Consider the following 25642-nt stretch of genomic DNA (forward strand, 5'->3'; position numbering starts at 1 on the left):
AATTATCTCATGTTCCACAGAACACCACCGACTCCTCGGTCGCTATGGGTATAAAGGGGGAACAAATCATGATGTGGCCGCCATCATTCCTCGATCTCAACCCAAATCTGTGAGGACGGGCAGCAGCACACCTCAGAACTATATACGGGCTGTTGAACAGGTGAGAAATGTTCAAATATGATCAAAGATATTAGAGATTATATTAACATATAACAATCTGTAAATGATTTAAATGTTTTTTTTAATTATCTTTATGCAACAGACATTTTTTATAACCTATTGAATGTTTACAAACTGCATATTTTAGCTTATTGTCATCTCCAGTAGTTTTATTTCTAAGAAAATCCACATAATTGAAGATGGAAAAAAAAAATCTGGAACACCATTTGCATCCTTTTGTAATTCATGTGTGCATCAGGTAGTTTGATCTTTGTGTCGTCAGTGAGAGATTACTGCAACGAAACCACAGCTCCTGCCAGATCTAAAAGCAATTAACCCTAATCTCAGATTATGGCTCCTTCTCTAATCTTACTTTACATTTGATATTGACCACTTTCCCCTAATCCTGGCTGTTGAACTCATTAGATCCCATATGTTGGTGCAACATGTGTGTGTAAACTAACCAATCACAACACAGGTGGCTTTATGTTATTTTATTGGAAAGCAGATTACCTTTAACAAAACGGACAGCCAAGGAGATTTCAAGTCATTAACTGTACATTCAAGGACAGGATGGAATGTTTCTAAAGGAATGGAGGTGAGAAACGAACCCGGACTGTCAGAGACCACGTCAGTGTACAGTATGATGATGAGGAAAGATGTGAGGAATGTGGGACACGTGAAGAACGTCACATCAGTTCTTCTCCCTTCTCTAGGCTATGGGTGCAAAAGGGGAAATCTGAGGAAAAGTTTGAGCCACGGCAGGTCAGTAGAGCCAGCTGAAGGCACAGCTAGTGTAGCTGACCAGCTCGTCGTCCTTGAACCACAGGGAGATCTCTTTGTTGGCACTGTCCACCGAGTCACTGCCGTGGATGATGTTCCTGAGAAGAGGAAAGAAAAACAAACATCAGAATCCCTTCTTACAGACCGTTAACCTCTCCGTGGTAAACGGCACTCACTTGCTGACATCGATGCAAAAGTCTCCCCTGATGGTTCCGGGCTTGGACTCTGCGGGGTTTGTCTCACCCAGCATCACCCTGCCGGTCTTCACCACCCCCTTTCCTTCCCACACCTGGAACACAAAGGACACAAAGGATGATGGGAGATTACACTACTGACAGAGGCACTAGAGCAAGTCTGAGTGTTGTTTGTTTGATTTCTCTCACCATGGCAACTACTGGGCCAGAGCTCATGTAGTTGATGAGGGTAGGGAAGAAAGGCCTGTCCTTCAGGTCGATGTAGTGCTGCATGAGGAGATCCTCTGAAGCCTGCAGTGGGGGAGACAGAGCGCAGACTGAACCACTGAACCCATCCTCACAAAAGAGGCCGAATCTAAAAGCAGAGCAGGCCGTCGGCTCTGAGCCTGCTGTGACTCATGTTAAGATCGACAGGAATTCAATTTACATTTGGGAGAATGGCCACTGACACCCTGAGGGTCTTGGTGTGCAACCCATTTATTGGAGTCGAGCTCTAATATAACAAAATCCACACCCCTGTCCTACTAGCTGCTCTGAATCCCATCCTGGATGTGTTCCAAAACTTTCCTCTGATGCAACCACAAAGTAACAAATGAGCTTCTCATCTCCGAGTACCACACCCTGGCTCGTCAGGTCAGCACAGCCCACTGCAGTCACACAAGCTGAGTAACCAGAAATCCTGCCAGCAGATGTCTGCACCGGGCCTGCAACATCCCACTGCTGCACAGTCAGTCCAATCAGACCGCCACGATGAAGGTCATTTAAACAAAAAGGCTTAACTTTGTTAGCTGCACTTAGCCAACATGGAAACTAAAACACCGTCAGTTCACTGCACCACTAACCACACCGGGATTTTCATTTGAGCACTGAGGCCTCAAGCTACCTCGAGTTTAGTCAACTCAAAGCAGGACAAATTTAACACATAAATCACAAGTGTTTTTTTTTTTTTTTTTTTACATAAAGTCTTGCATAATGCAGGTTTATAAATGAACTGCAGGCCACCTCCGTCTCAGATCACAAGTCGCAGGGCTTTCAGTCCTAATCGGTCATGCTGTAGAGTCAGGAATAGATGAGCAGGCTAATCAGCTCACTAGGTCTTAACAGTCACTGCACAAGACTCAAAAGATCATGTGCATAAACTTGACACGCGGGGTTAAAAATACCACCATTATGAAAGCATTTCACAACAACGTTATAAAGCACTAAGACCAATCTTTACTTACATGGAGCATCTTCATGCCCACCAGCTTGAAGCCTTTTGTCTCGAACCTCTTGACGATCTCGCCGATGATGCCTCTCTGCACGCCATCAGGCTTGATTGCGATAAAGGTGCGCTCCTTCAGCTCAGCCATGACTCTGAAACAAAGCAGAAAAAAAAATGTTAGAAAAGAAAAACATGAGCTGCAGGAGAACGAGCCCAGACGATAACTCACTCCACTTTTTGGTCGCATTTGGCACATGCAGTGGCGGGGCCGGCTGCCGAGGGCGCCGACCCCATTGCACCAAAAACACAGGAAAGCACACGGCCAGACCTGGTGTTGATCTGACTGATCACCTGAGCAGCTGCACCGCAGTGACAGTGTCAGTGTCAGTCCCGCCCACACAGTAAACACCTTGATCCTCCCCTACTGTTCCCATGCTGCAGACTGTCCCTTTAAACTTCCAAGTTAGAAGGGTGCAGAGGAGGATACACACAAAACTCCACTTAGAGGTGCAATTCCAATGAGGAAGCTTTGATTGTGTTTGATCAGCAACCTCAGGGCGCGCACACACACCAGATTCACATAATTCAATAAAGTGACTGGCTGCTCCTGCCCACTCTCTTCATTCACTGCTATTATCCAATTAACCCTGCGTGTGACAACAACTCCCTCCACCATGCTTCAACCGTTCGTCTGCTTGAATTACACATAAATTACACCCACCATGCGCAGTAACAGCTGCTGTTGTGCCATGTGCGTAAAAGCGCACAGCTCTCTCCTCCTTTGGATGAATGCATTGCATTTCTACTGTAAACAGTGCGCTGCAACATGACTTCTGCACCAGTCAAAGTCAGTCTAACGTACATGAAGGTGTGGTCAGTCATCTGTAGAGGAACAAGTGTCACCACACTGGGATGACAGCTCATACCATCATGCTGATGTGCCACGGAGATAATGTGATCGGGTGTAAACTGCATTAAAAAAAAATGCTCAGTTCCGGTGGGTGGATGATGCATATTTGCGCATCGCCACGCAGCCTATTGCGCGCACACACGAACTTTAGCACCGTCTGCTCCCGACGTCTGCCGGATGCGCTTGACAGCCGGTCTTTTAAGCCCCGTCACAAAGCGAACTGCGCCTAAAGATGAGCGCTTCACCCCCCCTCCTGAATAGGCTGCGGTACCAAGAATCGCTCACATGCCAACACTGCTAATTAATTTAACAAAGCGCTGGCGGAACACAGAGTTCCTTCAGGAGTTGCCGGGACAGGCCCGGGCCTTCACACACAGCCACATGGCCTCTTTTGTTCGCGCTGCTGCGGTCAATCAGCTCCAATCAATGCAGCGCGTCAGCGAAACGGCGCCACCAGAACCGAACTCCACCTATGCGACACATTTATCAACCACAAGTCAGCAGAGACAGCAGACTTATTCGGAACAAATAATCAGCTTTGTGCATAAAACTAATAAGAGCTGCCTTTAAACTCCACGGATGGAGCAGCAAGAGAAACTCAACTACGACCTACACATGCGCAAACTTTACTAAAGCGAGAACCGGCGGAAAATAATGCTTATGTTACCTTGACAGTGAAGCTCCGGTAGGGTAACACACACAAGAACGACCCCGGTTGACGTGGGAGAAGAATGACAGAGAGTGCGCAGCCGCCTTTTATCCGCGGAGGAGGAGACAGGAACGACGGCAAGCTGCGGGAACCAAAAGTCATGGCGGAGTCTGCGGTACTCTCGCGTAGGTACGTATGATTTGGCCCTACTCTCGCGAGATCACACAGACAGAGATAATAATAATAATAATAATAATAATAATAATAATAATAATAATAATAGCAATAACCATAATAATGATATTATTATAGTTTTATATAAAATAATACAAATAAAAATGAACAGCAAAATATAAAGTATAAAATTGAGAAAAAATTATATTAAGTAAAATTTATTTTATGTAATTAATGTAGTTATTTTTATGGTTTTTGTGGTCAATATAAATAAACACATCCCCTTTAGCCTTCTTCCTACTCCCACCATCACATAACCACCTTAATGGCAGCTTCCACACAGTAAATGGTATTTGCAGACTCCTACTCAACAAATCCATGCTTTTAAGAAGATTTTATAGGCTTAAGTTTTTTTATGATATAGGCATATATATGATTTATAAAGCCTTTGAGTAAAGGTAATGGATATATCCTTAATTCACATTTTCCCGCTGCTAAGAATCAGCATGAAAATATGTGAAAATATGCAAGTATGGTTTTTAAGATTAAAAATTAATAATAATGCAAACTCATTGGATTTTATAAATTGCACCATTTTTTACATGTTTTTATCAAAGCCGTTAAACTATTACTGAAATCTGACCTTTATTGGCTGCCCTAAGGACCCATACCGTAACACATTGTGTAGATGTGCATCTAAAATCAATTGCAGCAAAAAAAACCTCTGCATTGATAAAAAGATTTTTTATCATTATTTCTTGTGTTAGCGACAGGGGACCATTCACTCCTCCAATCTTCCATTCACACATACACCAAACAAGCAATGATGCCTAAGATCAGGACAAAGTAGAACTTTTTTTTGTTATACAATATCTTTAAAGTACAGTGTTAAACAGAAAACAGAAACAGTGTTGGTCTGTATGGACAACTGAAGGCATGAACTGTTATTTCTGAAGAGCAGACTGTTGCTATGCAGAACTGACCGTTGCTATGGGCACTGTTCTGGTCACCAGTGGTAACAACCTCTCCTCTCCTCTCCTCTCCTCCTCCCTCTCTGCACCTCCAGCAGCGGATGCTCTTACAAAACAAATGGAGAGTTAATCCCGTGGCCTACAGTAATCTCCTGCAGTCTACTCACGTTCCTATTTTTACCGGAGCTTAGGGCCAGGATTAAACCGTCTTTTTTTTATTCAGGAGGATGAAACTATTGACACTTAAGTGCTGTTCACACCACTCCAGAAAGCTTGTTAGTTGGGCCTGTGTGTGTGTGTGTGTGTCTTACTACAAAGGCCTCCTGCAGCGTACAGATACTACACTCCGGAGATGTGCTATATTTGGCATTGCCTCAGCTTTTTTTTTTTTTCTTTTGCTTAACCGGTAGGGCATCGCTCACAGATAATGTGAAGCAGTTTGTGCCGTAATGGATTGTCATACAGAGCCATTATTATTTTTGCTTTTACAGCTCACAGATTCCTGCCCATGAAGGTGTTTTGTAGATTTGCTTTGGATGTAAAATGATGTTGACAAAAACGTCTTGCGGACAGAAAAGGCTGGTTTATTGCCTGAAATTGCTCCAGATGGGTGAGTGCGGGTGTCATGAAGTCGATCTTCCTCTAAATCCTCCCTGGGATATTTTAGATGGAAGAACACACACACACCTGCCTCACATCTGCCAGCAAGCACATTTACACCAAAAATACATTTTTAGCAGGATTCCCTTTCTATGAAGTCTGCACCTACACAGGTGTCCCACACATTGCCCTACAGCATGCTAACACTCAATCATAACAGAGCTAATACAGCCACAAAAGTCAGAGTAAGGAGGTTTTGTGTGTCTGAGGTTCGACTCCCCCTGACACCACCAGCTGTTTTGTTTTTTGCTCAAGCACTAAAATATCAACCTCACGTTATGTTTTCCTGGATAGTTTCAGGATCTCGGTTGTAACCTGGGTTTTAATTTGAAGGTTGTACAATTTCCTGTTTTATTTTGTAGCTCCCTTCCCTCCTCCCGTTTTTGTAGCTTGTCTTCCACCTCCCTTGTGTGTCTCTCTAACCACTCCTCCTCGTTTACCTGATCACCCCTCATGTGTTTCACCTGTGCTCCATCGCCTCCTCCCTCACGTGTTTTAAGGTGTGTGTCTCCCTCACCTCCCTGCCAGATTGTCTTGTGTTCTTTGTCCAAAAGTTCCAGCAACTATATCCAGAGAGTGATTCTCCCTGTGTATGACTATTGCTAACTTTTTTGACCTTTTGTACTTTTGCCCTTTTGGCTTGCCTGTTTTTGTGACCTTTGCCTAAGCCTGTTCCCTTGTGTACTGCTGCCTGCATTCTCATTGTGCCCCTAGACTTTTGGAGCCCCTAGGCAGCTGCTTGTTATGTTACTCTCTTTTTACGATCTACACTTTCATTCGTTATATAAAACTTAAAACGTCTGCTCCCAAAAACACTCCAGATACATGTGTGAACATACAGAACACAGCAGATCCTGGCTGATGTAGTGTGGTCTGAGATGGGCTTTAATGTGGTCCCGTGTGTAGTCATGCAAGTCCGTCACCATTTATAGACCAGAGTCAGCCAAAGCGAGTGCAGTGTAATGAGCTGCTGCTATGACTTACAGAAAGACGGCAACACCTGCTCCCTCAGTTCCTGCTGCACGGCTTTACAGTCTGACAGATGACATGTTGTCAGTGCTCTCATTAGTTTAATTGCAACAATGAAACATGACGACTGATGCTGTTTTCCAGGCTGTATTTATCTCCTGTCATACTGACATGCAGTCGCCACCGGCATCGAGGCTCCCTGTAGAATCAGTGTGGCGTTGATGGTCATAAGGAATTATGCTGCTGACTAGAATATAAGGCCTTTCACATAATCTGGGATGAACAAAAAAAAAAACTGATCTACAGTTTACCATTCCTGCTGGAAATCTGCTGACACTCAGCTCACTAATCCCCAGAGTGAAGCCCTGCCCCTGCATTAAGTCCCATTACTTTACTTTAAGTGTGTTTTCACTGTATCAGCTACAAATCAGGGGATAAAACATGGTTGCTACGGGCTTTTATTTATCAAGCTGCCTTGATTTGATGACCTTTGACCCCTTCTTTTAAGCTGTACTACTGAATTTCTTCTACTTTTTCTTTCTTTCTTTCTTTATAGACTGTATATAGTATTTTAAAGTCATTCTAATGCACTCATTTGAGTATAAAGTATGTACTAATTGCCGTTCCTCAACATTCATAAGCAGAGATGAAGTGTTCACATCCATTATTTAGGTAGATGTAAAGTAAAATTATTTGATTTTAACATCATAACGTTCTGTCAATAGGGTGAAGAAGGGAAAAGGGGGGTGTGGTGGCATTGTAGTTTCAATCATCTGCCACAAGAGGGCAGTCTGGCAGCATGCCCACCCTGCCCTTACTCACCTGTCAGGAGACAGAGTGTGAGCACCGAGGAGCTTTCAGCACACTGTTGTTGTTACAGGCAGAGATGCCCCCTGATATGAATTCTCGTACAGTAAACTCACAGCCTCCCGAGGCTGGGATGATGACGACCTGCCTCTGATGTGCTGTTTGCAGGTCAGCTTATGGCGAGAGCCATAAATGAAACTGATTTTTTCTTTTTTCTTTCACACACATGATGCTCACCCTGCACAATTTCCAGCAATGCTGCAAACAGAGCTGTGAGGCAGAGCACCATTGCTGTTTTTATTACTGCTATTCTTCACTCGGATGGACCGGCTTCTTCAGGTGACGCCCGAACAATGTGCGAGCATGTGTCTTACAAACGTCAGAGACAGTGAACAAAGATGCAACAAAGAGCCTCAAAACAACTACCGAGGGATGAACAGTGACCACAGACACACAACAAAGCCCCGAAAGACTCACACAACAACAAAAAGACACACAACAAACTCCACTAAAAGGGGCAGGGTTTCATTTCTCAGGTGGTGCCTTTAGGTTCCTGTTTTATTTTGAAAGTCCCTGTGTGTCTGCTTTACTTCCTCTTGTGTTCCCTCCAGTTTTAATTAGGGTTAGTGTTAGGGTTGTGTCATGACCTGGGGTTTATTTCTGGTTTTGTTCTCCTTGTTTGGGGTTTTTAGTTTAATCTTTGTTTAGTTATTGTTATTTTCCTGTAGCCCTAGGGCTAGTGTTTTGTTTCTCTGGGTTTTTGTTTAGTACCTAGTTGTTGTCCTTGTGGTGTTTGTCTTGTCTTGTGCCTCCTGTTTTACTTTGGTAGTTCTGTCCTCCTTGTGCATTTTCTTGTGTTTTACTTCCTGTGGTTTCCCTCCTTGTGTGATTACCTGCCCTGCCCTAATGTGTGCCACCTGTGTCTCGTTGTCTTCCCTGGTCCTGTGTATTTAGCATTGACAGTAAAAACTATGGACAGAGCTTCCGTGACGTCACCCGTTTGTTTCTGAAGAGCCGTTCTGAGGCTCGGTGGGAGGTTCCAGGATGTTGATGACCGCCGCCATGTTGGCAGCGTCACGTCCGCCAAAACTCCAAATATGGACAAAAAGGGGGGGCACGAGCGGGGTTTAGGGGGGCGGGTGATCATGGAAGCAGGAAACTCACATTGTGATACGTCAACTATCTGTCACTCAAGCGGCAACGCCCATAATTATGCGTAATTTTAAGTGCGAATACAATTGAAACGAGTGAGTTGTAAAAAAATTCACCCCCCCTACAATTGACTTTAGAAGGGAACCTATCATCTGAGACCAGAGTGGTTTTTTGTACCAGGCCGTAAACATGTTCTTTTCTGCTGTGAAGTCGGCCATTTTAACATGGGGGTCTATGGGAAATTACTCGCTTTTGGAGCCAGCCCCCAGCAGTTGCGGCGTGAATTACAAGTTTTGACACTTCCACATGGGCTTCAACTTTGAGCCCCGAAGGTTGCCGCTTGGTATTAAGTCTTTGTCTCCCCTGCACCGGGTGCTAGTTTGTCCTTGTTGTTAGAGGGTTTGTTCTGGAGTTTTGTTACCTCGTGCTCTTGTGATCTATGTGTGTCTCGCCCTCATGCCAAGCCTTGCCTGCTTTCCCCTGCAGACTCCAGAGGTGAACCTTGTGACTCATGCTTTGCACCTTTTGCTAATCTTGATTCTTTTGATTCTTGATGTTTTTGAACTTTGAAGACCTTAAGTCTTATCATGATTTTCCACCACCATGGGTAGTGGGTTTTTGTTACGCAAAGCCATAGACTCTTGCTCTGACGTTGTCAGCAAAATAAAAGTCTGATTTTGCCATAAGACTGCTCTGTGCCTCTGCATCTGTGTCCTCCTCCCAACGAACCCTGACAATATGTATTGTTATAGGGTGTGTTGTTGGGTTTGTTACTCTTTTGGATTGTGTGTTTTTTTTCTTTTTCAGCTTCAAGTTTATTAAAGCTCATTTTTTTGTGTCAGTTAGCCTGGTTGTCTGCATTTAGATCCTTCAAACTAAACTTAAATCACGACAAAGAGACACCACAAGTACAAAAACATGACCTTTTTATATATAGGCTTTCTGCTTCTAATCGTTTGTTGCTTTTTTCCCTAGTAAGGAGGCTGCTTTCTTCACTTTCATCCTCTTATATTGGTCAGTTTATGCGCTAACTATAAGCACTGTGTCTCATTTTATCATCATTTATCATCATTTCATGTGATACTACATGCATGTATTATGTATTAGCCTTTATATAAAAGGAAAAACTAAATTAATCATATGAAATGTTTTTAATTTCATAGATGAGATCGTCCAGATACTGTAAGAACTGCGACAGTAGGACACTGTATGAATTAAACATATCAGTCTGATGAAGTTGGAGGCTGCTGTTGTTGGGTTTTTGTGATAAATTTATAAGGTCCTGACCAAAGGTGCCCTGGTGCTGTGTAAATGAAATTGAATTATCCTCCTCTGTATTCATAGCTCTGTAACCAGAAAACTCCATTAAAGGACAGGCAGCTGTAAACTTTTAATGTCCTCTTGCTGCTTATTAACTTTACAGTGATTTATGCAACTCTAGTAATAAATCCTCTGGGAACAGCATGTATTTTGCATATGAGTGAGCAGAAGCAGTGCATGAATTTTGCACAACTAACTGGGCCATGAGCCATGTTCACACCTACAGTCATAAAAACTCAAATGCATGCTTGTGTAGTCGTGTAAATTATACATAATGTACTTGAAATCTGTGTGTGTGTGTATTTGCATCCATGCTCCAACACGCCCACTGTGAAAGCGCTGGCCCCCAACCCTATGATTTGTCAAGGACAGCAGAGGTTTCCATTAACGGAGCATTAGCCTCTCCACACCCGGGCCTCTCCACTCCACAAACCTTGCCTTTGTCTTCATTAGGGCCCCCCTGACAACCTCCCACCATGCCTCAAAGTGGGCCATTACCGGCCGCCCAGAACACCACGGGGTTCCATGCCGGGCACTAATAGCTATCTCCAGTGTAGCAGCTCCACCGGAGGCCAGGAGGAGGAGGAAGAAGAGGAGGAGGAGGATGGAGAGTGTAGTAGAGGAGTTAGTGGGACAAGGTTGTTAAGTTGTCTCATAAATGCCTTTTATACCTGCCTGCTAGTCCCCGTCCTATTGTAACCACTTAAGATGTTATTTGGCGCCTCCGGAGTGGGGAGGCTGGCCAATTTGGTAGCTGTCTTGTCAGGGAGAGAAAAGAGAGGCAGGGGATGGGTCGCTGCAGAAATGGACTCCAGCAGCGCGCTCAGATCACAAGGACAAAGCTCGAGGAAGAGGAGAAAGAGACAAATCCGACACCTGCATATGCAACCTCTCCCTACACACTCACTGTGACGTGGTGACACCCAGCTGACTTCTTGCTGGCTCCCTACACACCAAAGCAGTGCAAATGTTAACAAAATAAACAGCTAACATCACAGTTACTGTATGTAGAAACTTCAGAATTATGCTGTGATGTGTTTAAAAGGTGCTTCGCAGCAGACTTTGCCTTCCCTCCTCCTTCTTGTCTCAACAAGACGACTTAATCTCCACCTGTCAGCCTGCTGTGCACCTTCAGTCTGGATAGATAGCAGCATTACTCCCCCCTCTCTCCAGTAAATATCAAAGATGAGGAGTTTTTTTTTTTTGCCTCTGATACATCGCACAATGTGCTGTCAGCAGAGCTAACCCCCAAATAATCATTGTGTGTGAGAGGTGGGTCAGATATGAGTTGTTTTCAGCTGATTTTTTAACATTATAATGCACACACAAGACAAACTGAGACCTCAAAGATCTCATACTGACGATGTGGGAAAGAAGCAGAAGTGTCAAAATCTGCGTTTCTTCAAACGGCCTCTAGGGGCTGAGTCCATCCCCATAGACTCCCATGTTAAAATCTCCTTGAAGCAAAGAAAACAGACTTTGTATAACAACAGACACGACTGCTTTGAGTGAGCCTCCTTCTCCCACGCCTGCCTCAGCTCCACGCCTTTGCCTGAGTTTAGGCGGACTATGATCTGAGCCTCCGACAGGGACCCAAAGTGGCTCTTCAGGATCACATGGGTGACGCTTTCACCACATTTATACACAGTCAGGTGCAATAGAAGATGTATTTTACACTTTTTTTTGTTGAAATCAGAACACAGCACACACACAGCTCTTTTACTTTAATATAAATTTCCCTGGACACTCATAAATGTTGAGTTGAGTGTATTCAGACCCTTTCTTCAGTCCTTCACAGTGTCGAGTCTCTCCATGCTGTGCACACCTGGATTTATCCCCTTCTTCCTGCAGATCCTCTTAAACCTGTCACCCTCACACCTCTGCACCACCACCATGGTGGGATTGTATTAACCAGCCTGGTGTTCATCCTGATCTAGGTCCACAGAGAGTTCCTTTAGTGGCTTTAAAATGTACTTTAAAATCTTTACTTTTATTGACAGATAGCAGTTAGAGTAAAACAGGGCTGCGTTGATGAAAGTAATCTTAGCCTTAATCTTAACATCACTGTGATAATCCTTTTATAATCCAGCCCTGCCTCAGAATCTTCCACTTCTTTCAAAAGTTACAAATCATAAATGTGTAGTCGACAGGTTCATTTTCTCAGTGTTTTTCTCTCTCCGTCTGTCGGAGCCGAAGTCAATCACAGACTCAAAATTGTCAGAAAAAGACTCGTTCAATCATGCAGTAATTGCAGCTCTCACAGGCCTGTAATGCACCATCTGCCGCCACTTCCTGTTGCCTGTCCTCTAGAGGCCATTTGCATAATACTGTTGATACTTCACCTGATTCCCACAGCGTCCCTTTTGCTGAATTTGTTTTCACTAAATATTCAAAGAACTGAGATTAAACTGAGAAATCACTGAATACAAAGAGCTGCACGGCCTTGAAGTGTGTGTGTGTGTGTGTGTTTGTGGTAGTAATAATGGTGGCAGGAGGTTGTGCAGCGAGCAGCAGTAGCAGTGACACGGGTATTATTGGCTGTGATGCTCCCATACAGCAGGATGACAGGTTGAGTGATGCTGTGCTGTCAACACACATTCTTCAGAGGGAGGTGGTGCAGAATTAACGTGACAAACCCAACACTGCAGTCATGATACACCTGATGCAAAACGTGTTAATAAGTGGTAGTTTGGCAGATTATTTATAGCTTGCTTCACTAATTTATGTCAGTACAGTTCACGGCTTCGCACAAACTTTCCAGGGAATCCATGTACATTTAACAACAAAAGTCTGTTTCTACATGATCGCATCCTCACTGTGGGCTTCACGGCTTGGTGTTTGATTGGCTGTTTGGAGAAGCATCACAGCTAAAATGGGTTTAACCCTTCTTAGCTGTGATGTGTGGAAAGAATAAAATATAAAGTAAACAAATACATTATTATTTAAATATATATGAGTTGATTTATAAACTAATTTTCCATTTAACTTTTTTTATTATTATGATTTAAATCGATGAGGTGACGCAGTTCTCCTGCAGAGCGGTAGGGGCGCTAGTGAGCCCAGCTCCTCCGCAGCTGCAGATTAAGTGAGAGCGAGCAACAGCCCGTGGGATTTACGAGTCAAGTGGAGACTTTTAAATCTGAAAGAAGACAGAGAAGACATCTCCAAAAAGTCACGGACAGGTTTGTCCAGAAGGATCGACGCGTGGACGTCATCAAGGTAAGACCGTAATGACGTTTTATGAAAGGGAAATGTGCGTCACGTAGGCTACAGTTTATAAACATATGAAACAACATAAACACCACATGGTAAATAATCTGCTGTGTTGTGTATATGTGTGTGTGTGTGGAACAGGTGGTGCTCAGTGATTGGTCCATCCTATGGTTTGGTTGCCACAGCAGGATTGAGTTCTGGAAGGATTGGATCCTTCTTGAACAGCAGCTGATGTGTGTGTTGTCTTGGTGTTTAGCTTTGTCTAGTTTGGCCTGTGTGGGCACATGTTAAGACCAGGGTGCCCCCAAACCTGTTGAGGGTGCTGGTGATTGGGGGACCAGTCCAGCTCACCACCCAAAACGGGCTCCTGACGTATTTGTAGACATGCACCGATGGGGTGACTTGGGTACTAAAACAAAAAGCACTTTAAACTCAAAATGAACAATGTTGGGCTTTGAAATAAAGACACCATGACAGCTAGCACAGGTTGTATCAATCAGAAAACAAGTCTTAGTGGACCAGCAAGACTTGAAAAAGTCCAGTAAAGCAGAAATTTAGTGGCCCTCAGCTGCATTCTGTAGAATCAAGTTGCATTTTTAGGAGATCCTTGTAGCCTACAGGAGTCCCCTGGGTGGTAAAAGGTTAATTTTTCACTTAAAGCCATCCCTTTACGAGAATAAGTAACTTAATAACGTATCATTCTTTTCATATTTTAATCTCCGTAAGCCTCAGAACGACCAGCATGAGCCGTCAGAGAGGAGCACAGGGCAGAATGTAAAGGCAGATTATCCCTCACATGTGCCGTATAAATAAGTAAACAGGAGGTGAGTTATCAAGGAGAGAATATGAGAACAGGGTGGTGCATATAAAACAGAGAGAAATATGAAGAATGGAAGGATATCCTGCTTATTATGTGACAGTGGGAGCAGCAGCAGGCTCATTAGATTGCAGGAGATCCCTTATACGCACCAGGCAGGTGATGATACGAACAACTCCAGGAGCGCGCTGGCGCTCGGAGATGGCGAGGAGGGCCCCGCATGATCACACAGTAAACGAAATGAAAGCGCACAGGAGTCGTTAGTATTCACGGCAGTCGATGTCCTTGTAACGGCGAGGAATTTCGGTTTTATCTCACTGGAGGATCTCATCCATTATTTAGGATGCAGGCGCAAACTGACAGACGCTCCTCAATAATTCCAGGGGAGCTCCACTGCTCCTCCTCCTCCTCCCTCTTCTTCTTCTTTTTTTTTTCTTCTTCTTCTTCTTCTTCATTTCCCCAGCTGCCTGTTCTTTAATATTTGTTGGCACATGCATGACACCAATGTATATCTGCTGCATTGTGATCCCCCTGAAGATGATTATTTTCTTGCATTATTTACATTTATTGCACACATGGGTATTTGCAGCAGCTGGACAACAGGTGGCAGTGTTGCTTCAGGATGAGATCTGGTGGGTTTTTTTCTTTCCCCCCTTCATGATGGCTGAAGAAGAAGAAAAAACACACACACACACACAAATGATCACCACTGACTGGCTGTTTGATTAATCAATCAGGTCTTGTGTGAGTGTCCGAACGGAGGTCTCCATGGAGAGGGATTGTAGCTGATGGAAGGCTGGAGATGAGGGTGTTTCCTTTGGAAGAATTGAGCTGAGAAAACCACTGATAGAATCTGTTTGTTCGGCTTCCAGTCGTCTGATTGGACAAATGATCAGTGTGACACACACCAGTCAGTCATAACAATACGACAATAAGACGGCTGAAGTGACCAGCACTCATTATCTGGGATATTTGAGGCAATAAGCAAGTGAAGCAAACTGAAAGATTTGAATGATTTCACGCATCCAACATGATCTATCGATCGGTTATTGATTTACAATTAGAACCGAGAGACATGCAGCTTCGTACTGTGAGAGCGGAGACTCATTGATAGCTGCTCTGAGTGTTGAATGTTGTTGTCAAAGTGTCAGACTTCAAGAGAGAGAGGTGGGAGACGGTTTAGAGTGCTTTCCTCTCCCCCTTTTTTTTAGCAGTGTTGTCTGGCCTTGAGTGAGTTCAGGTGCTTTGAGATCTGACTGCGATTCAAAAGAGAAAAAAAATAATGATTTACAGCCTTTCTTCTCTTGTTACTGATGTTTCGTCTAAGTTCAGACTTTAATTTCTACAAACTGCAGGACTGTGATTTAAAGGTAGGGTAGGAGATTTTGAAAACTCAGTGAGAGTCAGCCAGATTTCGAAAGTAAACACACGCCCCTTTCTCTCGGAGCTCACCCCGAAGCCACGCCTCCCAATCACATGGACGCGCATTACCTGAAGACGAGCTGCGGTCTGTGACTTCGGCCATCATGCACGTACCTCTCCGGTGCGCGCAGAGCAGGAAGAGAGTGACAACCAGCCAATACTCCATGCAGGGTCCACCCGGAGGATTGGCTGATGTTTTTAGCATTTTATAGCTTCCACAGATGATTCATATTCTTCGTTTTAATGCGAAACTGCCGAACTAATCGGTTGCTATCGGATTGTAAAGAGAAGTTAATGCAAGGATGCTCGCACGATCCACTGAATCCCTGCAGAACATGTATAATAGGTAAAAAAATAATAAATTTAGACACAAATTATTGTGTTATTAGGTTAAATTTTAAGTAAAAATCTAAGAAATGTGTAAAAAACGATTCAAAAAATAAAATAAAAAAGTCCGATGCTGCAGCTTCTTCCTCTCATTCATATTCAGGGGTCACAAAGGAAGACAGAGGAGCCATTTTAATAACCCCAGCAACACCACACCCATCTGAAGTCAGGGAAACAAGACACTGAGAGCACAGACAGCTGCGGAGGTCTGTCCGTCCTCTCACTCTGTTCTGTCTCTCACTGCTATTAAAGGTCAGCATGTTTCCCGTCCAGCCTGTTCCTCTGGACGTTGTGTCCATTTTTCGCACCGGTCTGACTCACTTTGGAACAATCCCTTAACAGAAAAAGGAACATTTCTCGTCTCGTATCATAAAGTTTACTGTGAGAGCTCCCTCTCTCCAGCACCCACTCTAAAATTATAGGTCTAATGCACACTGACACTTGTGTAAATAGATTTTATAACAATCCCCGTTGGTTGTTGGCTGGCTTTTAAGCATCGCTGCTGCTGCTGCTGCTGTTGTTGTTGTTGTTGTTGTGAAATAATCATACGCTCATAAATAGTTTAGGAGGATGAAGAGAATTTAAACTATTATTAGTATTAAAGTCACAAGATGATGGCTTCCCTCAGGAAAAGCAAACAGACACATGCACAGTGGAAGACTGTGAATACAAAACAAGAAACAAGAAGCCTTTGTTGTTCACAACTTCATCTTTGTCTCTGTTCGGCTGCGCTGATTGGTCCAAACCACGGGCGGTCCGGCTGAAGCAGGGCAGGGTGGAGCAGATGACTCCATGGATGGAGCTCTGAATGTTATCATCATCTTTGTTGCCTTATTATCCTGTTTCCATCATATTTTATAATGAGCCATGATCGGCCATATTATCCCTAACATCATCACCTCAGTGCCATGATCATCTATTTATTATTATCATCAGCAACATCATTAACAGTGTCTATTATCATCATCATCATCACCTGTCATCACCTGTCATTAGCATTCATCTTCATCATCATCTTCATCATTATTATTGTTCCTTTGTAATCACCATTTTTCACCCTCTCATCATCATCATCCTCACCTGTCATCACCCTCATCATCATCATCATCATCACCATCATCATCCTCACCTGTCATCACCTGTCATCATCATCATCATCAGTCATTAGCATTCATCTTCATCATCATTATTATTGTTCCTTTGTAATCACCATTTTTCACCCTCTCATCATCATCATCCTCACCTGTCATCACCCTCATCATCATCATCATCATCACCACCATCATCATCCTCACCTGTCATCACCAGTCATTAGCATTCTTCTTCATCATCATCGTCATCACCATCCTTTGTATCACCGTTTTTCACCCTCATCATCATCATCATCATCACGTGTGCTCCTTAAGGCTGTGAAGGTGTATTTCCCCTGTAAAGCCCCCCCCCCCCCCCCCCCTTCATGTCTCAGCCCTGGAGGTTGCCAGTTGTCTTGGAGAACCCGGACCTCCCCCCCGTGCCTTCCTCCTTCCTTGTACACACTGTGTGATTATCAGAGCCCTCCCGTTGTGTTGTGTTGTTGTGTGAACCTGAACCTCCAGGCAGCCAGTTTTGTGTATGAATGTTGGGTGTGAAGCAGGATGATGGTCTGGCTGTGGATCCAGGCTCTGTATTTGGAGACTGAGTCATGAATAAGTGATGACATGGTAATACAAGAGACCGCTCTCTGGGACCCGGCTGTATTACAATGCAATAAAAGGAAATCAGGTCAGGGCCCTGCTGCCTCTGTTTTGTTACGCTCCAGGTCAGAGTGAGGGAGAGGGAGAAGGTGATGGAGAAGGAGGTGCGCACACACACACACACACACACACACACACACACACACACACAAACTTACAGTCAAACTTTTTCTTTGCCATCTTTGTGATCAGCCATCCAGTTACACTACAATTCATTCAAGGGCTGGATGCCTCTGTTGTCATGGCAACACAACCATAAAATCCAACCATATCCATTTCTTTTTTTTTTTTAATTTTTTTAAAAAAAAATTTTTTTTTTATAAATATTTTAAATAATAGGGAATGAGATGCAGCAACATTATTACATTGTTAGAAATATTTTTCCTTGAAATATTTTCCTATGAAACAGAAAAGTGACGAATTAAAAAAAAACAGCGTGCACCAGTTCCCACTAATATCCAGCAACTTCACACAGCCATTGAAGAGGAGTGGACCAACATTCCACAGGCCACAATAGACAATCTGATAAACTCTATGCGAAGAAGATGTGTTGCACTGCATGAGGCAAATGGTGGTCACACCAGATACTGACTGGTTCTGAGTCCCCAGACCGCCAATAAAGCAGAAACAAAATGCACATTTCAGGGTGGCCTTTTATTGTGGGCAGTTTGAGGTACACCTGTGCACTAATCATGATGTCAGATCAGCATCTTGATGTGGCACACCTGTGAGGTGGGATGGATTATCTCAGCAAAGCAGAAGTGCTCACTATCACACATTTAGACAGATTTGTGAACAATGTTTGAGAGGAATGGTAATATTGTGTATCTGGAATGAAGTTTAGATCTTCAAGTCCATCTCATGAAACATGGGAGCAAAAACAAAAGTGTTGCGTTTATATTTTTGTTGAGTGTATTTACCATTTATTTTGTTTTGTTTTAAATTGCACAGGGAATCCTCTAAATATTATATTAATAATAGGAATGCTGTGAAATAAACAGTTTGGTGAATATGTGTTCTAACTTTGAACACAAATGGAAAAAAAAAAAAAAAATTTGCCTGTTTTGCCTGAAACTGAGGGACAAAATGAGAGCAGGCCTTCAAGAGACTGGAGTGAAAAAGACATCACGTGTGTCAGTGCGAAGAAAAAAAGACGAGGTGAAGAAAAAATGTTGAGGTGAAGAAATTAGAGAGAACGTCGGTCTGTAGAAGAAGCTGCTGTTTTTTTTTGTAAGATATGTTAATGGACTGAAAAGAGAGAGGACTGTAATTGCTTTTCAATTATCCTCCATATAGCTTCACAGTGTGTCTCCATTTAGTGTTCTTTTATTAGGCAGCCTATCAGACGAGAGTCTGTCCGCAGGCCTAATCTGAAACCAAGATGGAACCATTACAGCCCTTTCTCCTCCTCTCTCTCTCTCTCCCTCCATCCCTCCCTTCATCCATCTTATTCTCCTCACCCTGTGTTGTCATATATCCAATTTCACCCTGTAACAGTCTGACAGGCAATTAGTTAAGGATTTGACCAATTAGGAAGACAAAGATTGGGTTAAATCTCTCCCACTGTAGACTGGAACGTGGCTCCTGCAGCCTTCGGCTAAGTTCAAGTTCAGTCCCAGGATTGTTGGCCCTACTTAAAGCCAACAAAAGCAACAAAAACCAACTTATTTCAGCTGAATTACATGAACCCCACCTCAAGCTTGCATTGCATTGTTTCCTGTATTGTGCTGGACGCCTGCAGAGTCGCTGACGCCCCCTCTCAGATGTAGCAGCTATTAGTGTGCTCATTCCTGGGAACAGGAGTTATCTGCAGACCGGTTGAAGGAGTACATACTGTTTCAGCAGCGCTCGCTGTCTCTTTAAACACCGTCCTGTCAGTGCCCTGCCCGGCTTCGTGCTAATCTGTGACAGTTATGTTTGAGCAGAGGGGCGCTTATTCCTCTTGAACACACACACTTGGACTGACGGAGGCATTTGTTTGACTGACAACGGCATTAGGCTGCTCGTGTCCTGTGGGCTTCACCGATGCTGGTTACACTGTGTGCGTTTCTGTGTTAGCACACACACACCTGCATTGACGCCTGTTCAGTAGAGACATGATGATGCGAACCTCGGCGGGTCAGTGTGGACGCACACATTGTGTCGTTTAATGTATGTGTGATTATTTTTCACCCAAAGCAACACAGCCCTCGGAGCAGCAGTGCTGTCCTCATACATAATAAACACTATATTCTGTGCAGCGATTGCATAAATAGTTGATATTTGAATTCGAGCCGACTATAGTTAGCTCTGAGCCATGATAATCAAAGTGCTGTTTGGGTTCCGGTGCCGTTGTTTATTTATGCAATCCTGCATGAGCACAGTGAACTGTGGGAGTGACGAAATGTAGAATAAATTCTCACAGGTGTTTAGTTCAAGTTTACCAAAACACTTTCCTTCATCTAACGAGGAAACGGAAGAAGAAGAAGAACGCTGTAAACAAGACACGGCTAGGTGTAAGCGTTAGCTTAGCAGCTAATAAATAAAATGCTGCTCAAATCAAGGGCTGTGTTCGAAATCACTCCCTACTGCCCATATGGGGAGTTCAATGTAGGGCAGCATATAGTGAACTCACTGTGAAAGCATTTTCGGACATTTCGGACTCTACCTCCGTTATTTTCTGTCGCCGTCAATGACGTCATTGCTGTCGCAAATTAAACGTCTGTTCCCGTTCTTTTCGCCGGTCTGTGCAATGCATGATGGGACATATCGCTAAAAGTAGTGACCATCGGATGGACACTACTTTCCAAGATGCATTGTGGGATACATTGAGGGCCCTATATGGGGTCTATAATTTCTCACTAAGAATTCGGACAGCACTACAAAATGGTGGAGGCTCTACATAGGGCCATATACAGTGATTGGGGAGTGATTTTGAACACAGCCAAGGTCACATGTAATGCATGGATGTGTCATTGTTTACGGATCTGACAAGCTAACCAATTTAGCATCCGGATTTGCCACTAGAGATGACTTGAGGTATAGTATCTTCAGGGCTTTCAAGTCTCATTGAGAGTGAGACTCACGCATTTCAACAAGTTCTCATGGTCTCACGTCACACATGGCTCATACAGCTGTCTGCCATTAGCGACCTATCAGCCAATCAAAAAATAGAATTTCTTGTTGCCAGGTGAGGTCCGAGGTTCGTGCTGCAGGCACGCGTTCCATGAATGCGCATTGGACATTATATGGCTACGGCAAGCCAGAAGTAAAGAGCAGCGTTTTCCTTCTATGATATTGATCCCTCCCTTTGTTTTTCTGTCACTTCCTTTGAACTGCTTGTGGCCAATTGCTGATCAGAGAGAGAAGAGCAGACCAATCAGATTCATGGTGAACTAAGTTGAATGTAATCTTGTCTCTAAAATCTGACAGTACAGCTGATGGTCTCATTGGGAATACAGTGATTTTTGTGGTTAAAATTATGGCGGCACAGAGGCAGAAAGTAACAGATATAAACCTGTTTTGTTATAATAAACATTGCTTACTAATAAATAAGGAGTTATTATTGAATCTCTCAGTAATAGTTACTGAGTTAAGCCTTTACTTCTGTAGGTAACATAGGTGTTTACATTCTGTTGAAATCCACCAGAATGCAGGAAATGGCTTCTACTTCATTAAAGATTTTCGGGAGGAGGACCTCCAGACCCCCCACAGGTGTCCCCCCAATATTTTTACAGCTTCTGATGACAGAGGGTCCGAATAATCACTACTGTTCAATGGGGCTGTATGAGACCTCTGTACTGTGTTTTTGTGTCATATATGATTTCAGTATAAATAAAACAATACATGTGGCGGCTAGTTTATGCCGATGGGACGCTTGAATTATTTGCAAATGACAAGCTAGCCAATTTAGCATCTAGATTACCCGCTGGACATGATTAGCTTTTAACCTTTTAGATGCTAATAATCATAAAATACAACTAGACTAGATATGTATTCTTATGCTGTGCTTTAATATTTGATCATTTCTCATTTTTTAAATTAGCACTAGTCTTGTTTTAGCAGTGACAAAGCTGGCATCATAAAAAGTTCATGCTTGACTGGGAACATGAGAAACATGTGGCCCTGATTGAGCATTTGTTGGTGCATAATGTCAAAGTCAACATGTCTCATTTCTTAATGCATTATTGAACAGGCATTGGCTCAGTGTCGGAAGCATCACACATCACACCTTCTAATGGGAAATTCTAACGATCTGCAGGTATTTAAAATACATCAACCCCCAGAATGCATTGCAATCAGTCATCACATTTCAGCAAGGTAATGAAAAGAAGACGAAGAAAAGATTTGTACTCTGCCAACACTAAATCATGAGAATCAGCCCACAAACAACTTTTTAATAGCATGCTCTTTTCCATGAATATTAATCACTCACAGCTATTTATGCACAGCTGAGTGTGAATATTTCTTTTTCAGCAACATCTGATGTGCTTCCTCATTTAAATGCCTGTTGTTTTTTAAGCATTTTTCCTGCAGTGGTTAGTTACCCGTGTTAAATCTCTAAAGATGCTCCTTCTCTGTTTGAGCCTTTGAGGATCACGCACCTCATTTTGCTCCATATCTGCATATTTAAAGTTTTCTGGTGCTTCCTGCAGCTCTGAGGATTTAATCTGGCGACCCCCAACACACAAGTCCACCACCCCAAACTTAAGAAAATGTTGTTGTTGATGTGCACTCAGAAACTTTCAGTCCTTTCCATGCAACATCTGACTAGCCTAGCGCTATTGTTCACAGCACGCTGTGAGGAACATAATTCGGCTTCACTTCGTTGCTCCCGTTCAGTCACCAGTTTCATCAGAATTCCATCAAATATCCCGCTGACAGATGTTCTTGTCAGTCTGAAGCCACCAATCCATCACTGCACAGTCTGGGCTGTTATTTTTTCTTAAAAAATAAATTGCTTCCCTGTTTCTTTCCCAGAAATATCTGTGATGGTGGCAGCAAGTAAAAAAAAAACTGTCATTTGCAAACCAAGTGTACGGATCTTAACTTAACTGGATACTCTCTCACTTCTTTTTCTCATGTCAGGACACAATGACATCATTTTTATCATATCTGATATATATAGAGTTTGTAGGGCTTGTGTGCATTGTGTGAATAATGCAGGTGTTTTTATTAGCATGATTTGCTGCTTGTCCGTGGAGCATAGTTGTGACCATAGAGCACACATGAAGATGGACATCACCCGTTTTAGCGCTTTCAGTGTTGGACTCCATCACTCCTCTTCTTGGTCCAATAGTGTTTATAATGCCTGGAGGGGTGTTTGAGGTCACTGTCCTGTTTAAAAACACTAAGCACAAACCTGATGGGAGGACATGTTGCTTTGGTAGCCGTGCTGGTTGAGTTAAATCACAGACAGTAACAATGTAGAAACCATCTGCTGACCCTTTCTGCTTCAGAAAGGACACGGTGGAACCAGAAATCTCAAAGCTGGGCTCATCAGACCAAAGTACAGTTCTAATGTCCATTCCTAGTCGACCCTCTTCTTGTTCTTCTTCCTCAGTAGAGGCTTCCTAGGCCCCGTTCACCCTGGAGAAAGTCAATCCAGCTAGAGTGAGATTGAATCCTGATACGTTTAGATCTATTTTCAAATCCCACACACGCGTGTCCGCGCTCAATCCAGTTTATCCCCGCTTGTTTGTTGTCCTCCAAACCACTAGGTGGCGCCTCGTAACATACGAATTCCGTTCAGGCTGCGGTAGGACCGTGTGTGCACATGCGTTGTGCTTTTTTTTTTTTCCTGTGTCGCTTGTTCTTTCTTTTTTTTCGGTTCAAAAAGCAGTTTATTCCTTTGTTGACGATAAAAGATCGTGAAGGATTTGAACGTGTTGGCGATCTGCCAGAGCAGACCGATCATTTTATCGTCCATAGGGCACCTTCTATTAATTGCAGTTCTATGTTTGCCTAGTTTTTTGAGAAGTGACAGAGTAGGCTACCTTAAGTCATTTACACTGAAACATGCAAATTAGAGTCAATGTAAAAACAAATCGTGATAAAATCCTGATCGTGATTTTGCCATTAAAGAATCGTGGTATAAAATTTTTGCCATATCGCCCACCCCTACTTGTGGCTGAGGTGTTTTTCTTAGCGTTAACTGAAGAAATTGGCCAAGTGTTGCTTTAATTAAAACAAAGCCCTCTATCTCAACGCTTCTAATGAAACAGATAGCTGCTGTTTGACTGCGTGTGCCAGGCAAACAGTGAAAAGCACATAAATTGTATTTTCTAATTAAAGCTTTTATGTTGTTGACTTTCGGGGAGTCGCTGCTTTCACGGATGATTACACACCTAAACGCCTCTGCCTGATTTATAAATTCATTTGTAGCGTTTTCTACACAGTTTACAGACAAACAGCAGCCGTGCTGTCAGAGCGCCATGAGCTCATGAGCTCATATTACTGATGTGGAGTGGATGCTTCCACTCCTGATGCTCATGGTCCTAAACATTACTATATCCAACATAAAACTTAAAAAAACTGGCCACCACCGTGTCTCCATTTTCACAGATTGCAGCGTGTAGGTAAGCTTGCATGACATTAACCCTTGTTATTTAAAGGTGCTCTCCCATTTCTCTGTGTATATTTGTTTTAGTTTAACCAGGATGCACTCGGTGGGCTCCCAGCGCTGCCTCAGTCAACACGGGTGATTGCTAAAGGGGTTTAAACAAACCTCCAAGCAATTTGTTGCCTGGGACGAATTAATCTAATGAATTGGCTCGAGTCAATTAGACTGAAGGCTGCAATTCTTTGTGCTTCTTATTCGTGGCGTGCTAAGTGCACACCTTGTCAGACGATACCATTAAAAAGCTATCGCCAAGGGAGAGGGAAGGAAATAAATAAAACTCTAGAGGCCCCTCTTCGCCACTGCTGGCCGTTTGTGGTGTTTGTGCGCATGTTGTTATGGTGATGGATGGTAATATGTAGTGCGCAGGGGTAAGGACAGAGACATGATACACCTTAGAAGCAATATTGCTGCAGTCAGACGGGCAGAGTGATGGTCAGTAGCAGACAGTAACACGCCGTTATCGACACCTGCACGCTGTATATGAGCCTTTTAACAGTGAACATCATTCACTTGATGATGTATGTAGGGCGGCTCGGCAGATCCATGCTGACAGCTCCATCCATCTGCCTCTCATTAACATCCTCAGTCATGACCTCTAGGTCCTCTCTCTCAGACGGGGACCAGAACATTGAACGCACCGTTTAGATCGGATCTGGGCAAAAGTACAGCCTGGAGACCAGAAGTGTGGTCCATCAACCACATTTTGGGCCACAGTAGAGTCTGAATTTTTTATTTTTTTTTATTTGAATTTTGAAATACTTTAATAATCCCATCAGGGAAATCGCTTAAGGCTGCGCCACACACCAGTGAGTGCACTGGAGGCAATGCGGGGTAAAAGTGAATTGCCAAGGACACACAACAATGACTAGGGATGAGTTGGGATTGAACCACCAACCTTCTGGTTATTGGACAAACCTGCTCTACCACTGAGCCACTGCTGCCCCTTTTTATTTATTAAATTAGAAATTATTAAATTAGAGTCCAGCTCAACTTTTTATGACTTTTCAAAACCAAAAAGCAGAAAATGGGAGCTCCACATATTGAAAGCAATTAAGCATATGCATCTTTACAGCCTCCCACTCATCTTTGCACAGTAACAGCAGAAAACTAATATTTTATCCTGTGATGCTGCTCACGTGTGAGGTAATCATAGTTTTCTAGTTGCAAGGAGTGCAGCATTTTATTTTTTACAGAAACCGTTTATTTGGAGTGAATCTTTAAAGGTGAGAGTCAGCCAGATTTGGAAAGTAAACACACGCCCCTTTCTCTCAGAGCTCACCCCGAAGCCACGCCTCCCAATCACATGGACGCGCATTACCTGAAGACAAGCTGCGGTCTGTGATTTCGGCCATCATGCACGTACCTCTCTGGTGCGTGCAGAGCAGGAAGAGAGTGACAACCAGCCAATACTCCGCACAGGGTCCACCCGGAGGATTGGCTGATGTTTTTAGCATTTTATAGCTTCCACAGATGATTCATATTCTTTGTTTTAATGCAAAACTGCCGAACTAATTGGT

General features: G+C 43.3%; 2 protein-coding genes across 2 annotated transcripts in view; one reads left to right on the forward strand and one right to left on the reverse strand.

Annotated features, from left to right (window-relative positions):
- Nucleotides 1–638: 638 nt before the first annotated feature.
- Nucleotides 639–4046, reverse strand: nme2a (NME/NM23 nucleoside diphosphate kinase 2a). The gene is made up of 5 exons (XM_028408232.1): nt 3918–4046; nt 2360–2492; nt 1326–1427; nt 1119–1231; nt 639–1040 (listed from the first exon to the last, which is right to left on the reverse strand). The coding sequence occupies exons 2-5, from the start codon at nt 2486–2488 to the stop codon at nt 926–928; spliced, it is 459 nt and encodes a 152-aa protein (XP_028264033.1). The 5' UTR covers nt 2489–2492; nt 3918–4046; the 3' UTR covers nt 639–925.
- Nucleotides 4047–13062: 9016 nt separating this feature from the next.
- The window catches only part of ca10a (carbonic anhydrase Xa), a 358548-nt gene continuing 345968 nt past the window's right edge, over nt 13063–25642 (forward strand). Inside the window, exon 1 of the mRNA XM_028408223.1 lies at nt 13063–13171. The gene's annotated coding sequence lies outside the window, so the exon portion shown is untranslated. The remainder of the gene's footprint in view (nt 13172–25642) is intronic.

This window comes from Parambassis ranga, chromosome 6 (genome assembly GCF_900634625.1).
Source record: "Parambassis ranga chromosome 6, fParRan2.1, whole genome shotgun sequence".
NCBI lineage: Eukaryota > Metazoa > Chordata > Actinopteri > Ambassidae > Parambassis > Parambassis ranga.